The 15,559-nt window shown below is 44.8% G+C and overlaps 1 protein-coding gene across 9 annotated transcripts in view; it reads right to left on the bottom strand.

Moving 5' to 3' along the window:
* Positions 1–12,065: 12,065 nt before the first annotated feature.
* The window catches only part of TNC (tenascin C), a 65,467-nt gene continuing 61,973 nt past the window's right edge, over positions 12,066–15,559 (bottom strand). For all 9 annotated transcript variants that reach the window (XM_085520943.1, XM_015878774.3, XM_015878776.3 and 6 more), the window contains 4 exons: positions 15,151–15,247; positions 14,684–14,845; positions 13,964–14,127; positions 12,066–13,362 (listed from right to left, as the gene is read on the bottom strand). In XM_085520943.1, the coding sequence (XP_085377069.1) occupies positions 13,252–13,362; positions 13,964–14,127; positions 14,684–14,845; positions 15,151–15,247 (534 nt within the window). In that variant the 3' untranslated portion in view covers positions 12,066–13,251. The remainder of the gene's footprint in view (positions 13,363–13,963; positions 14,128–14,683; positions 14,846–15,150; positions 15,248–15,559) is intronic.

The following is a 15,559-nucleotide window of genomic DNA, read 5'->3' as shown; positions in this document are numbered from 1 at the left end:
AATATTTCAGGCGAGAAGGTGTTGATTTTGCCTTAAGTTTCCCAGGCCAAAAGCATCAGGGAAGAGGTTAGGAAGGGAAGAGGTTGACAGCTCTGTGAGGAGTCAGTGGTGCTTGCTCTGAACTTGTCTGCTTGTGCTGCAAAGTGACACATCTGAGCCTAGCACTGAGCAGGGCACGCCAATGCCTTTGGCCAGTTGCAGTATGACTGTCTTCTGCATTTTCCTCCCCGCAGTTCATATCTTTTTACAAGAAAGATCTACCAAGTTTCTGCTGTTTTACAGACAGAAGATCTGAGGCAGGGGCTGGAGAACTGACTAACGGAGTGTCTTTGTGAAGCCTTTTCTTGGTGCTGTGGATTTTCTACCATGATCTCAACCAGTTTGGAGATAATGGCATCACAGACCAGGGCTGTGGGAAGTGCCTGACACCCGACAGCCTGCATGTCTGATCAGCCAGGAAAGCCAGGGAATGAGGGAAGGAGTCGGGTGAGGACAGTGAGAAAGAGGAGGTGGAGGTGTAGGCTGTGAGAGAAGATGAAACAGCTTTGACACAAGCAAAGGAAACTTCAAGTTTGGAATTTCAAAAACCCGACTCAACATTTCTGCCGCAGCAGATAAACATCTATTTGCTTTATTACTGGGAAGCATTTTTTACTTCTGATTATAAATAGAAGCAGAATGTTACCTCGTTATTTCCTCTGGGTTTTTTCGGGGATAGATACAAGTGGGTGGTAAACAGCTCACAAAGAGGTTGTTGTTGTTATTATTATTAGTCAATACGAAGAATAATACGAAGACGTATCAGTTATGGGGTAGCCACAAACCAAATATAGGTCATTCGCTCAGACACTTCTCTGAGGAAGGGGAGACAGTGCAGCCCAACCACTAACCTGTAGCTGTGATTGCTGCTGCTTTGCCATGCGATCAATGCTGCTACATGCGTTTTTCTTGCCAAAAGACAGAGACACAAAAGACCACATAGCCTTAAAAATAGCAATGAGACATAAAAGCTCCGGTAAGCAGCTGAATGGAGTTATTTCTGCACTTGTATAAAAACACTTTTTAGCTTCAGCAAAGCCGTGTTTGTCCTGTGGTAAAAGCCAGCAATGGAAAAACTAAGTATTAGTTGCTGTACAAGCATATTACGAGACAGTCTTATGAATGTGCAAACTAAACAGGCAATACAAAGCCTGATAGGAAGCTGGAGCACTGAGCTTGGTTTATATCATGTTGTTAAGACTCTTATCTTCCATGCTGAGGTACATGAATTGTCCCAGTGCTGGGCAGCAAAGCCCATCAATGCCAGTGCATGAAGAACAACACCATGAGGAAAAGACAAGGATGAATGATGGAATGCTACGAGGTTCATCAAACCCAAGATGAAACTTAATCCCATGGAAAGGTCATGGTGCCATGGCATATTTGGGGCCCACTGTGGCTGTAAGCAGCCAGTACAATGTTTAGAGTGCTTTTTTAGAGTGGCCTTCATGGTGACTCTGAGTATCAGGGTTAGTCTTGCATGAGGGATGTAACCTGTGACAGTGATGCTGCACATTGGGATTGCTCTCCTGAGTCTGAGCCCAAAGCAGATGCAATTAGTCGGGAACGGTGGATTCCCAACCATTAAAGGATGCTGTTTCATTGAAAACAAAGAAGATTCAGTCCCCGAGTGTCTGGGAATGGGGCCTCTGAATTCTGCTACCATCAAATCTCATTACCAAATGCACTGGGACTCACTGGAAATTAAGTGTAAGGCCACTAGAAGGCTGTGAATATCCACTGTACAGCCACACATTGCATTGTTGGTGGCTGTGTTAAAGCATCACAGGATGAGGCTGCCTTGTTAGCCTTCTTTCTTGTGTGATGCAACACATGGGAGTGGCAGAGAGTTGGAGGGGGGAGCTGGGTCTATGAGGTGTCTGGCACTGAGCCTCAAGGTGGGTAAACTAAGGATGAAGAAATTATACACTTGTGGTCTGGAGCCAGGCAGGACATTCGTGTATATAATGGGGGACTGAGGAGGAGCAGAGAGCGGGGATGAAGGCAGCATGATGGGGCTGCCAAGGCTGAGTGCCCTGAGCTGGCTGTAATGGCTCCTCTGTGCAAACAAGAAACTTCTGTAGGCCGCAGAGAATTTTTTCCTCCCTTTCTATATAATGTCAAAATCTGAATATTTAGCCTGAACTACAGCTGACTGTGCAGTGTAAAGGAAGGGAAACTAGACAGGCAGAAGGAAAAACGACAGCTCATGTGATGGACCCACAAATTAAAGCACATCCCAATCATAAGGAGACTGTGAGGGCTGGTGGTTCTAACCCTGGCACCTGGCAGTGTCTGGATGGCAATAAATCTGTTAGATTAATTGAAAGGAGGTAGTGGAGGAGGTGCCGTGAGTGTTTGGGTTACCACAAGAAGACAGTCCTAGAGGCTGCTCAGCCCACTCCTATGCTTTCAGCACTCCTACAGTGGAATCAGTTGTGGTAGTCATCGCTCTGAGCAAAGAGCTTCCATTAAATGCTGAGGCTCTGAAGCTGGGAGAAGATGGGTCAGTGAATCATCAGTTCATTGGAAAAGACACTTCCGGGGCCAGCCGAGTCAGTTCATGAATTTGAGTTGAATTTTGCTGAATGGTTGTGGTGAAACCACAAAGCGCTGAAAAGCTCTGGAAGCGTTGGAAGTAAGCAGGATTAAATAGCGTTATGAGCAAAGCTGGGGTGAATTGCTTTGACACCTCTGATAGGTTTGGCTCTTGCCAAAGCTTGAGGTGGGCGATAGAAACATTTTCCCTCACTCATTAACCTGGTGATGAAGATACTAATGAGCACTGTAAACGTCTGTAGATATGATCTCCCTCTCTGAGTAATTCGGAGCACAGACTTGGGCAACACTCTCCCATTCTCAATAAATTATTATTAAATAGTATGCACGAATCTTAATAGCATAAGCAGAATGAAAGAGTAGGAAAATATCCGATAATTATCTCCTGCAATTAACTGCAAGTTAAAAACCCCTCTGTGGGATTCATTTTAGAGGGAGAACACCTATTAAATAAGCGTGAATTCAGCCTGACCTGGCCCTCACCAGACACCAACAATCCTTTCAGTATTAGGTGGATAAGGAGGAAGCTGTAATCTTATTTTTAACCCAGAAACAACAGCAACAATAGGAACCAGAAAATGTGACCTGTGCATGCATAAAATAGCTTGGCATAGACACAGATTGAGCACAGTGCTCTGACTCATTACAGTGGCTAAAGACAGTGGGTGGTGACCTCTGTTAATGCTTTTTTAAGTGGCTCTTGACAGTCAGGCCAAATATCCATCTAGCTCAATGCACCATCTGCAATCACAGTCATCAGATACTTCGGGAGAGTGTACGAGCAACAGACAAAATATAGCGGCCATTCATCTGAGTTATCTGATTGCTATTTGAGGCCCATGAGATCCATAATTTAATTGTGCAATGCATAAAACAAATGCGCATTTCATTTAGTTTTTGTTTTGAAAGACTTATTTTACTGGAGTGACCCTTAGACTTGAATGGAGAGGGTCCAAGGGAGGGTCATGGAGGTCTTTTCACTCCAGAAAAGAGAAGGCTGAAGGTGGGGACTTCATTACAGTATTCCAGTACTTAAATCTGGTCTACAAAGAGGATGGAAGCTATTTCTACACAAGGACCCACATGGAGAAGACAAGAGACAATGAGCAGGACTTTATCAAGAGAGGTTTTGTGTTGATATATACACATCTAGACAGATTATCTAGAGGCTAGACAAGCTCACCTAGTCTCCTTTTTCCCACACAAGGCTGGACCTTATGATCTCTGAGTGGCCCTTCCAACCTGGGCTCTCCTATAATTCTATATTCCGTGATTCTAGATTCTATCATTTTAGATTCTATAACTCCACGATTCTATGATTCTGTTTAAAAGAACTGGATCCATCCCTGCCTCACTTCAATCCATTTGATGCTTCATGATGCCCTTTCATTCTTCCCTTTTTGGGATGACAATGAAGCCCAGAACCCACAGCATCCCTTAACCCCCTCCGTACTGTCCCCTCTACAAGGTCTCCTTTCAGCCCATTCCACTCCACCGGAGTCTGACAGCCCTTACAGACATCTGCTACAGGTTCTCAGCTTCACATTACGCTCTTTACATTGTAACAGTGGGTGAGAAACATGAATTTTCAGAAGGGGTGGAGTAGGCGAGGAATAGGTGATGAAAACCCTGGAAGCTGCTGTGACTCAGCTTTTGCTAAGTGGGGGCACTGGAATGGCTGGGCAGAGCCCGGATATATGGGGGAGCAGCCTGAAGGCTCAGCTAGTGAAGAAGAACAAGGACAACCCCAAAGTGCTCTTGAGCATGAAACTTGCAGGGCAATGAGACCTGGAGGGCAACTGCTGATGGGTGAAGGAGCCGTGTGCCTGTCTTGGCTGGGAGGAAGGGGCAGGGCCGGGTGTCACCGCACTTCAGTTGCACTGTCAGGCTGCTGGTGTGGTTTTGTAGGGTTTCCTGCTAACCAGGGGACATTCGTTGTTTTGCAGTTTTACAGAAACCCACAAGTGCTGTGAAGACCTTATAAACAAAGGGGTGGTGAGAAAGGTTAGAGAAGGGCAAAGAATCGCAGCGTGGCCATGACTGGAGCATCCACCATCCTCCCATGGGTCTGAATGGAGACACATGGAGGCATCACCACGTGCTGGTGGAGCAGAGCTCATCCTGATCTGTCTGCCCAGAGGAGGAAAGAACTGAAGTTCAGAGGAGATGCATGGGTGGTTCAGGCAACAGGATGGCAGACACGGCAGGAAGGTGATGCTTTTGGCACTGGTATTTGCATGCATTGAACTGGACATCTAATGCCTGTGTGATTGGGTTTTGACACGCGGAATGGAAACAGGAGTGAGGTCTGTTGTCCCTTGTGCTTGACAGAGTCCAGCAGGAAGGATTTTCCATCAGATTTCTCTTTGAGATGATAAATTTAATGTAAGAAGAAGAATACAAAGACATTTAAAATGCAGAGTGGCAGTGAGTAGCTCTTCTTTTGCACTCTTCCCCATGCATGCCCCTGGAGAGCACCCATTAGTGGCTGTGCTATTTTGCAGTTACACAAGCAAAGATATAAGGACAGCCTTCTCCCTTAAGTGTTCTTCTAGGAAGAAAGCAAGAAAGTTATAAAATCAGCTGTGATAGGTGATCTATGAAGCAAATCATCTTTCTTCCCCAACCACAGCACTGCGCAATGGGTTTTCACTTTCTCCCAATGGCCTTGAAAACATCCTCAGCCTGAGGAGCAGCCTGTTTCAAGCAACATTTCTGTACCTGAGCCTGTAAGCCAGGCTGCAGCCCTCACAAAGGAATACACGTCTCTATAATTACTGTTATACCTCTTTCTTGACTGATGGGCATTAAAACACTATCATGCCTCTTAGTCTAGAGCATACAATCCAGCTCTTGAAAGGACAAAGACATGAGAAATAGATTCATGTCTCTTACAAGGATTAACTACATATCCTTCAACTTAAATTAAAAAACAGCACCGGTGCCATGTATTGCTGTATATTCAGCTAGAACCAGTGTAAGCAGTGGAATAAGAGCTCTGAGATGTGATAAATGGCCAGAAGGGATCAGATATGGACAATAGCTCTAGGTTTCCTGCTTTTTAAGTCCAACTTGTTAAACTTTGTTCTGATTTGCTGATTTTCAGCCCCATTGGGACACAAAGAGAATGTTCTGCAGAGGAAAGAAGCCCCAGTCCTCTCTTATTGGCCATGTGGGAATGGAGTGGCTCCAGATTCAGGTGAATTCAGGTGGTCAGTTTGGTTAAAGTGAACATTCTCCATCTGGTTTGGACCTAAAGAGACTGTAGACTTCTGGTTGCCAACAGCATCAAAACATAAAGGAAAGAGTTTACCAGGGAGATGCCCAGACATACACACAGGTGGGCAAACACAGCACAGACTTTGGGGCCTTGATGCCAACTCACAACACTGCTAAGACATGAAGTCTTTGTAAGGTGGAGGGGGGGGATTTTCTTTGAAGATGATTTGCTTTCTGTGCTTTATTTTTTTTCCAGGAAGAGACAGATAAATCTCAGAACTGATGCGCTCCAAAGTCTTAAATGTGGGCACTGCATATTAGCTGTTCACGATGTTCTTCCTTATATAGGCCTTTCAGAAACTAGGTCAGAGGATTAACGTGAGTGCTGGTTGCTAAAAATCCTCTGTGACAGTCTGCCTCCCTTTATTATTTCTTGCCTTGCCCATACAGAGCCCAGGAAACACTGCACTACAAGCAGCAACAGTACTAACAGAAGCCTTCTGCAAAGTGTTTGTGCTCAAACACAAAGCTCCATTCAATACTCCTCCTCTTAGAAGCTGTTGTTAACACCAAAGGATATATATATATATATATGTATATATATGTATATACACACACAAAGATATATATGTAAAATGCACCTACCCACACACATTCACACATGCAGATCACCAATAGAAAATCTTAATACTATAATTAAACACCTATTTGACTAAAATACAAGTGATTTCCTAGCAGGAATGACACCTGCTGTTATAATGTATTCGTGTTATACATATTCTTAATCTGACTCCTAATCTATAGGCACATGCAGGTTTATCACACGGCCTTCCACTAGAAACCATTGTCCTGCCTTCAGCTGGGATGGAGCAGCTGAGGTTTCTTTGGCCAGTAATATACACGATGCTCAGTTCTCTTTGCTACAGAAGCTTTAGACTTCATTACACGTTCAGTTTTGTTTTCAGTTGGAATCAAAGCCATGTTTTAACCACGTTTTATCATAGAATCATAGGATTGTTTGAGGTGGAAGGGACCTTGAACCTCCCCTGCAGTGAACCAGGACATCAGTTACCCTTTCTGCCATTTCTTCCCCAGATCCATGGTCAAATCAGGATTACACCTGACATATCCACTCTCAGTTCAGGCACTATCTGTTCTGACAGCTGAGCACACACTGCTCTGCTCCATGCTGTCTCTAGACTCACCATTAGTTGCAGCTGCATTTGGTTTCCTTGCTTTCATAATAGACCCGGTGGGATATCATCATTTTAACAGCCTCCCATTGAAGTAAAAAGTTGGTGTCGTGTCTCAGAGATGCCACAGGTCTCCATCTTTGCTGCACTGTGAGGATCCCTGGGCAGCCGCAGAGGTGACACGATCAGGAGGTGTTTATTCAGAGCTCAGCCATGATGAAGAAAACAGACTCCTCCAGAAATGAGCGTGTTGCAAAGCCTTCCAGATCCTTGCTTTATCAGGATGGAAAGTTGGATGAGAATTGCCAAACCAGAGCAGGGAGAGAAGCTCTAAAAGTACAGACTGTTAAATCCTTCCTCAGGAGAAGGAAAATTTAAGGAGCATTCAACAAAGCCAGAATTACAATCATTGTTCCTTTGGTTTGATCCTTTCTTTTTCTTGAAACATATACATAAGTGAATGAAGTGATTGGTACCGAAATCAGAATCCCCACTCATAAACACGTTATAACGACAATAGAAGCCATAACAGTAAAAACAAATGTGCTTTTATCACTCGTTAACAGCTGAGTGGAAAGAAGTATCCATCAAACTGTCACTATTTCAGAGCACTGGTGATTTCTGCTTGCTATAACCATTGAGCTCCAGCACTGCACACGGGCAGGAACAAAAGCACGCTGGTGGTTGCTGCCTTTATAAGCTGCAAGAAGAAATACTGGGATTTCTGCTGAGCTGATGGTGTTATCTCTCATAGGGTTTGTGCCTGGTGTGCAAAGCCAATGAGCACCCAAGGTCAGAATCCACACTAAGTTCTTTATTTCAGCCCTGCAGAACTGGTGATCCCTCACAAAGGAAGCAGACTGGTTATTTTAGACAGCTGTTCACAAAACTCTGTCCCTTTACAGTTTCTACTTGGTTACTCCTTTGTCTTTGTTGTACATGTGTGTTATGGGGCTTGGAGACTCCAGATTTGGAAGGGGACATATTTCCCTTTATCCCAGTTGGACTCAATGATCCTTATGGGTCCCTTCCAACTCAAGATATTCTATACTCTTTATGTATATGTGCATGTTGTTTGCGTGCATTCATACACATACACTGCAGTGAACAGTGAATATACACCAGTGGGGATGTACTTGTGGGCAAATCCATGCACAGATAATTCTTGCACTGGTGGCAGTTGTAGGGCTGCAAAGCTAAAGGGCAGATACATACAGAGACACGGTGATTGCTTGGAAGGCCTTTTGGAAGCACAGACTCCAATCACACACATGAAACTGGGGTCATTTCTCCTGGGAATCCCAGTATGTCCATGGCTGGGATATCCTCACACACCTCTGGGCCAATGGGTGGGTGCCAAAACACAAGGATGCCTCTCACTGCAGTCAAGGATATGCATGATACTTATAACATCAGAATCGATGTCTTGGGCCTTGAAATACGTTTACTATTGATATAGAATCATAGAATCACATTGTAAAGGCTGGAAAAGAGCTCAAAGATCATCCATTCCGACCATCAGGCCGTCCCCACCGTGCCCACCACTCGTGCCATTACACATTCGCTACAGAAAAGTCAACTGGTTCAGGGTACACACATACCCAGAATAGGATTGGAATCTTTTCACTTTATCTCAGCCAGTTGCACTTTGTGGATCTGTCATAATGGGCCAGAAACTTCTCTGTGGGGGCTTCAGAATTTCCCTTCAAAAGCTTTTTCTAGGGAAGATAAGGCGTTTGGCTAAATGCCCTCTTTGCGATCAGCATCCTGTTTGCACTGAAACCTGCAATGTCTTATTAAATAAAAAAGCCCCAGCCCTTCCCAAAGCTCAGCGCTGTTTGATGATGAAGAAGTGGAAATTATCCGCAGGAATTCATCTGGATAATTCTGCTCTCTAGTGACACGGGCAGGAATTGTTCCTTCCAAACACATCGCTTTGCTACAGAAATAGAAGGGCAAGGCAGCCGGTAAAGTAAAAGTAAAGAGGCAGGGGAAGGGCAGGGAGGAAGCAGCACTTTCAGTCTCAAAGTACTTTCACTTTAAGCAGTGGCTACCTGCTGTCTGTAACCCCTTCTGTACAAGCTCAGGCCATGGGAGCCACAGAAGCGCCAGCAAAAGGGATGGTCTGTACCATGGAACCACTCCTGTGCTGTGCCTTTTTTTTTTCCTGTCTGCCTGTCTCGCTCTCTCTTTCCTCTTCACAGCATGTAATTTACAGTAAAGACACAGGAAGCTGAATGATTTCCTCTGAGGAAAGTACCTGACAAAGAGGTGAATGAGTAAAATCACCGGGCCCTCAGCCTTCATCCTTACCCATGTGTTCCCAATGGTTCCAGCCCCCAAAGGCACAACAGGGGTGAATCCTTCCCTGCTGCAATGCAAGCACAGGTAGCTTGAATTTGGGAATGACAGCAGCAATTGGGAAGGCTGCACATCATATTGAGCTCAACCATTAACATACTTCACTACCCTCAATATCACCCAAAACAGGCACACGTGAAAAACCTCTCAGGTGCCATCTCAGAAGGACCACAAGCTCCCCATGCTTTAAAGGTGATGGCAGTGAAATGTGGATGTATCTCAGTGTAGGAGCAGAAGGGATGAAGGACAGAGATTGAGCTTGAGTAGAACATCAGCTTGTCTGCTTATCTGCAATGGACCGACTTCCTCTCTCTTTTCCAACTCCTCCTAGCTGCAGAAAACCCTCCTTTAAACAGAGGTGTTGCAAGGCTTGCAGCTGGTTTCATTTCCCTGCTCCATCAGGATGTCATTCCTACTGCAGAATGAAATAGGCCTGATTCATCCTGCAGGAGGAACGCGGTTGATACTAGGCCGGATGGAGATCTGTGGAAATCTCTCACCCGCTGAAGCGAAACCCACCTCAATGTGCAATCATCACCAGCTTTGCATTGCTGCTCCTAAAGCCGCGGGATGGGGCCTGGGAGAGTTTGTGAGCATCTGCAGCTGACCCAGAAAGCCAGAGCTCTTCTTATGTTGTCTTCTATTTGTTTCCCTCTCACCTAAACTGACATCTTCACCACAGAGAGGTTGTGTTATTCTCTAGATGGAAGGTCTGATAAAGGCGTGTTTTGTACAGCGAGGCTGATCAGCCTTCCAAGAACAAACATCACACGTGCAGCTCCTGCTGATATTTGCTTGCAGTCTCCCGGTGACAACCACTCTTTGTTTATCAGAGCAAACATGCGCTGAGCCCACAGAAAGCCTTGACGGCACCGAGTGCTGAGATTTCTTCACCTGGAGGAGCTGCTGGGGAAATACCTATGAAGAAGAGACATGAACAAAGAGAGTTGGGTTTCTGAGCAGACTATTTCAAAGAAAATGATACGGAAATCCTGAAGGGGATACACCTGACTGCTACTTTTACATGCTGCTCAAGCCTGGCTTACACACAGATTCTCTTGGAACAAAGCAACTGAAAGTTCTAATTTCAAATCAATTTAATTTCAAATTTCCCTGCATGGGAAAGGTGGAAAAGAGAAGCTGCCATCTGTTACAGGTCACTATGAGTTTGGGCTGTTTGCTCATTAATGCAAGCTCAGAAAAGATGGTTTTGTGGTTGTGTTTAACCCAGCAACAGATGAGATGTATTCCCTCAATGAATCAGAGCAGAGTCAGGAGAGCTCAGGGCTCTCGTATGGAAGTGATGGGGAAGCATTCACCCCAGTGCTGCAGTGCGGCATTTGGAGCACCCTTGGCAGATGTATAAATGAATTTCAAACCTCAGTGCATGTTTAAGCTGTTCTTACAGGTGATGATCAGGAAGAGAGGGGAAAGAAAAAGCAGACAGCAAACAGCCCATACAACAACCCATACAACAGCCCATACAACAACCCATACAACAGCCCATAGCGGTGCCCTCTGGTACTGAACCAAGCTGGTGTCAGCTCAGATGGGTGTTTTGGTATGAGTTACTTTAAAGGTTTGCCAGCTTCTCTCTCTTGGTAGTAATCATGAAAAATACCAAGCAGGGCATCAGTCAGTGAGTAATGACAGGAAATACCATCAGTTTTCTGTGCAGTGCACACACGTCATTTCTAGAGTAAGGTGCAAATCTGAGCCTGTTTCCAGCCGTCCTGTTGGGATCTGCCGAACACCAGGACATCACAGCCAGGCACACTCAACTTTGTGATAATGCTCGAAGGAAGGAAATTGCTTTGTAAATGTCAGGTCTTCCTCTGAACGCCTGCAAACAGACTGCAAAAGCTTTCAAGTCTCAGTTATATAAATTTAGTGCAATTTCCTAATAACACAAAGAACATCTTAAGAGTGGAGCGTGTTTCTTCATTACTGGCCTTGCTCTCTTTCATGATGCTGTTTGCTCTGACAAACAGCAAAGAAGAGCTGTTAATTCCTGAGAATGAATTGAATACGGTGCAGCAGGTCAGACCCTCTGCAGTGCTCTGGAAGGTCAAAGGAGATTCGTGTCTCCTGTGCAAAACAAACAATATTCACTAGACGACAGTCAAGGATGGCAATGTCTGGACCTGGACAGCTGCAGGATTTACAAGCACATCCAAACAGAGCAGCACAAACAAGGACAGACAGGCTCTGTGTGCCATCTGCTGGCAGCCAACCACAGCCGTGTGCTTATGATGGGGGAGGAGGGAGCCAAGAGATTCTGCATAGGAACCATGTGATAAGAAGGTCCCCAATGCTTCACTAATTCTGTGAGGGCCTTTTCCTGCTTCCCCAGCTGGGCATTTCTCATTCAGTAACCCCAGCATGGAGTGCACACCCTCTAGTGTGAACAAGAAGGCTCAAGCAACACAGCCATTCCCAAGGGCTAACGCTCAGCTGATGCTTTGAAATGGAAGGGTTGCAGTAATATGTGCATATGGGAAGAAATTAGGAAGAAAGAACCCAGTGGTGAAGTGATTCCTTCCCTGTTGAGAATTCTTTCCCTTTTGAGAAAGTGCTTTTCTCATGGTGTGAGAACAGCAATATCTGAGCTTACCTTGCAGCTGGGCAAGGAAGGGGCCGAAGCATTTGTTCTGTTTGAGGAGCACAACCTTGAAGCAAGGCAGAGAGACTGGATTAAAACAAAAGATCTTTTATTGTCTTCAACTGAAGAGCATGATACAGAGGAACTACACATAGGTTTCATTCATACAAAAAGAGCCCTTTTATTTACACAAGTGTTCAAAGTCACCAATGGTACCTAACAACAGCTCTGTGCTTCCCTTGTTTTCTTTTGTTAGTTATTACCACCTAGATGGAGTTGGTCAGTAACACTGAGAAAAAACACGTAAAGGCTTTTGGGCAGGAAAAGAAAGAGAAATGTGTGCTAAAAGAAATCAAATCCTTAAGGACCTTTCACTGCAAGAAACCCAGCAGAATTCTTACAGCCAACCACTAAGAAAAGGAACAGTTTTCAGTACGGGCTCAGCAGCCTGATCATTTTCAGCCTTTTACTTCCATGTATGTACAGATACCCTGGACATGAACCAACTCAACAAGTACAAACACACACACAAAAAAGGTAGAAATGTATTTAAAAGTCATTGTGCTTTTATTTAAAAAAGAAATGTACAATCAGACACTGTCCTGCTGTGTTCCCAAAAGCATTGTTCTCTTTAAAAAAATGACAAAAATTTAGCTTATTATTATCATTATTATTATTACTTTGTCATTATATTAATAATATTAATTTTTTTTTGCTTAAGTTTAAAAATGTACTGCTTTCCCTTCCCTTCACCCCCCTCCCTTCTTCTCTGTGGTACTTGATATATATATATATATAAAAAGGCTTTCCAACGACCAAAGGATTTCATTATATCTAATAATAATAATAATAATGATAATTAATCATACACATTTCTGTGTGTAAAAAATATGGCTGGTTCTAAAACAAACTACCAATATACAAAGCTGTTCTCCCTCCCCTACCCTGGGCCACCCAAGAGATAATCAAACCGTGGAAAAACTTCATCCCAAAGGCTGAGAAGAGAAAAATGGGAAGAAAACAGCACACAACCCTTGAGATCGTTGTCTTTGGCGTGAAGGACATCAGCAGTGGGCAGAGCTGGAGCTGCTCTGCTGGAATTGCTGGGACACGTAAGGCTCGTTGTTTGGGCTGTTGTGCCAAGGGTTGCAGTGCTTTGGTACGACTACCAGCTCCTCGCCCCCATCACCCCAGTGATGCCAGAGATCCCCCCACACCCCCCACACTCTCTCCCTCCCCACGTCACCCTGCCTGTAGCCCTTTCACCACCCCAAGGCTTTATGCTCGCTTTCTTCTTCCTTCCAGATTTCGAAAGCTGGAGGGTCTCAGCTTCATCTCTGCAAACTGGATGGAGTATTCGTGGCCCTTCCAGTGGAACCAATTGACACCCTGCAACGACAAAGATGAAGCATGAGAAGTCACACATCCCCTTCACTTTTTTCTCTGTTGTCGGCCTATATTGTTTGTTTCAGCTTTTAGAATCACAGCATCATGAAGGTGGGAAAAGACCTCTCAGATCACCAAACCCAACCTCAGCCCACCCTCCACCATGCCCACTGACCACAACCCTCAGTGCCACATCTCCATGGTTCAGGAATAACTCCATGGATGGTGACTGCTGCACCTCCCTGGGCAGCCTGTGCCAATGCATTACCACTCTAACTTGGTAACAGAGCCACAGCAAATCAAAGGGACTTTGGGAAGCACAGTTCTCTGTCCACTAACAAACACAGCCTGTTCAAACAAAGTCATAAGCTATTTCCCAGAGCTGTCTCTTTTTGCCTGGCCTTCACTGCAGGAAGAACATCTTGTTTCACACTTGAAAACTCCAGTTGTTCCCTTCAGACTTTTGAGATGTCCATAGAAAGTCATACAAAAACATCAATACTTCTACTAGCTGATGGATTTCTGGCTAGCTGAACCACCAAATAGATAACTGCAATTCCTCTCCTTCTGACACATTACAGAAGCCTTCAGACACCAAACTCACCTGACTGTGGTTGTTGTCACCATATCTGCCCATCAGATTGACTCGGTGACAATTCTTGTACCAGAAAGCACCCTTGTATGATAAAGCACAGTTGGTGATAGCAGAATCATTGTCCTTGTCAAATGTGGAGAAGGATCTTCCATTATGGTAGGTCATGGAGTCACCTGGATGGAAAGGACAAGAGAGAAAGCAAAGTCAGTGGCTCGTGTGGTTTGGATTACATGGGAGTGATGATCCTACACAAAACATTTGGGCTGTACCGCTCTTCTGGCTGTGTACCTAAGCTTCTTCAGCGCTGACTTATTTTACTTCAGAAGAAAGCACACAATTCTTGTTTCTGAAGGCAACTCAAACCACTTTGTTCAGCAAAATTACAAATAATTGTCATAGCAGAACTCTGCTGCATATTCCACTCAGGAGATGAGCCTGTGCCATGTTATTAGCTGCGTAAATGACAGCCGAGTATTGACCAAATGAGATATATGGCTGCTTAATATACTTGTTTATATTCTGTCACAGGCATGCCATAAAAAGTGGCACCTAAATGACTGGAGGATTTAGAACAGAAACATATAAGCTACTGATACGTTCATATTTTCAAAGCCCTGACATCCAGAGAGGGGGACCCGCTGTGATGCTCGTCTGCAACGTGCACACACTGGAAGCTTGACTCAGCTGAGAGGAAATTGCAGAACAGAAGAAATCCACATTTCAGCTCACCTGCTGTGCCACTGTAGCCATCAACCCTCAGCCGGTACCTGGTCTTGGCATCTCCAACACTGAACCTGTCATACACAGCATAGGCCGTCTCGCCTCTGTCTCTCAGATCCACACGAAGCTCGTACTGCCCCTGAGAGCTGATTTTGTGGAGGTTCTCCAGACCTGTAGAAATAGGAGAATGATCCGTTTGTCCTATAAAAGGCATCAAACTGGCCTAGACAAGATACCCCAGGACAATGACACCGCTCAGGAAGATCAGCTGTTTAAGCTGTGGGGTAATATCAGCACAGAATGAAACAGTTTTAGAGAGCATCTCAGCCCTTCAAATCACAGCAGCATGGAGCACCTTGGGAAAAGTTCCCCTTTAAATACTCTTGCCAATTGAGCAGAGGCTTCAGAATGAATCCTTGTCTTTTGCACTTTGCTTGTTTGGGCTTTCTAGGATAAGATAAATTCTTGCCACTTACCTATCCAGAATTCATCCTTAGGATCTCCAAATCCAGCCACATAATTCTTCCAGTTCTTGTAGAAATCTTCCTTTCCATTTTGGCGCCTCAGGAACACCTACAGCCACAGCATGCAAGAAGAATTACAATCAAACTGCCTTAGACAGGAGGGCTGCTAGCAGCGCAGCTTTTGCCAATGCAGAGCTTGGCACGGCTGCTCCCCTGGCCCTATCACTCAGACCTGTTCACCAGGCCTGGTGAACACTCCTTGTTTTTTCTATTGCATACTCAAGACTCCCCCTGGTAATGTGGCTTTCCAGTTTCTATTCTCTGCATCTTTGAACTCTCATTCCCACCTAAGTTGAGTCAGTTTCCCTTCATTTCACCTTATTGTCTGTTTTTAAGCTATCTAGGATGGTCATTTCAGCTT

Source organism: Coturnix japonica, chromosome 21, assembly GCF_054131305.1.
Source record: "Coturnix japonica strain WE chromosome 21, WE-NBRP24, whole genome shotgun sequence".
NCBI lineage: Eukaryota > Metazoa > Chordata > Aves > Galliformes > Phasianidae > Coturnix > Coturnix japonica.
Note: the sequence above shows the minus strand (reverse complement) of the source record. Positions and strands in the feature narration are given on the sequence as shown.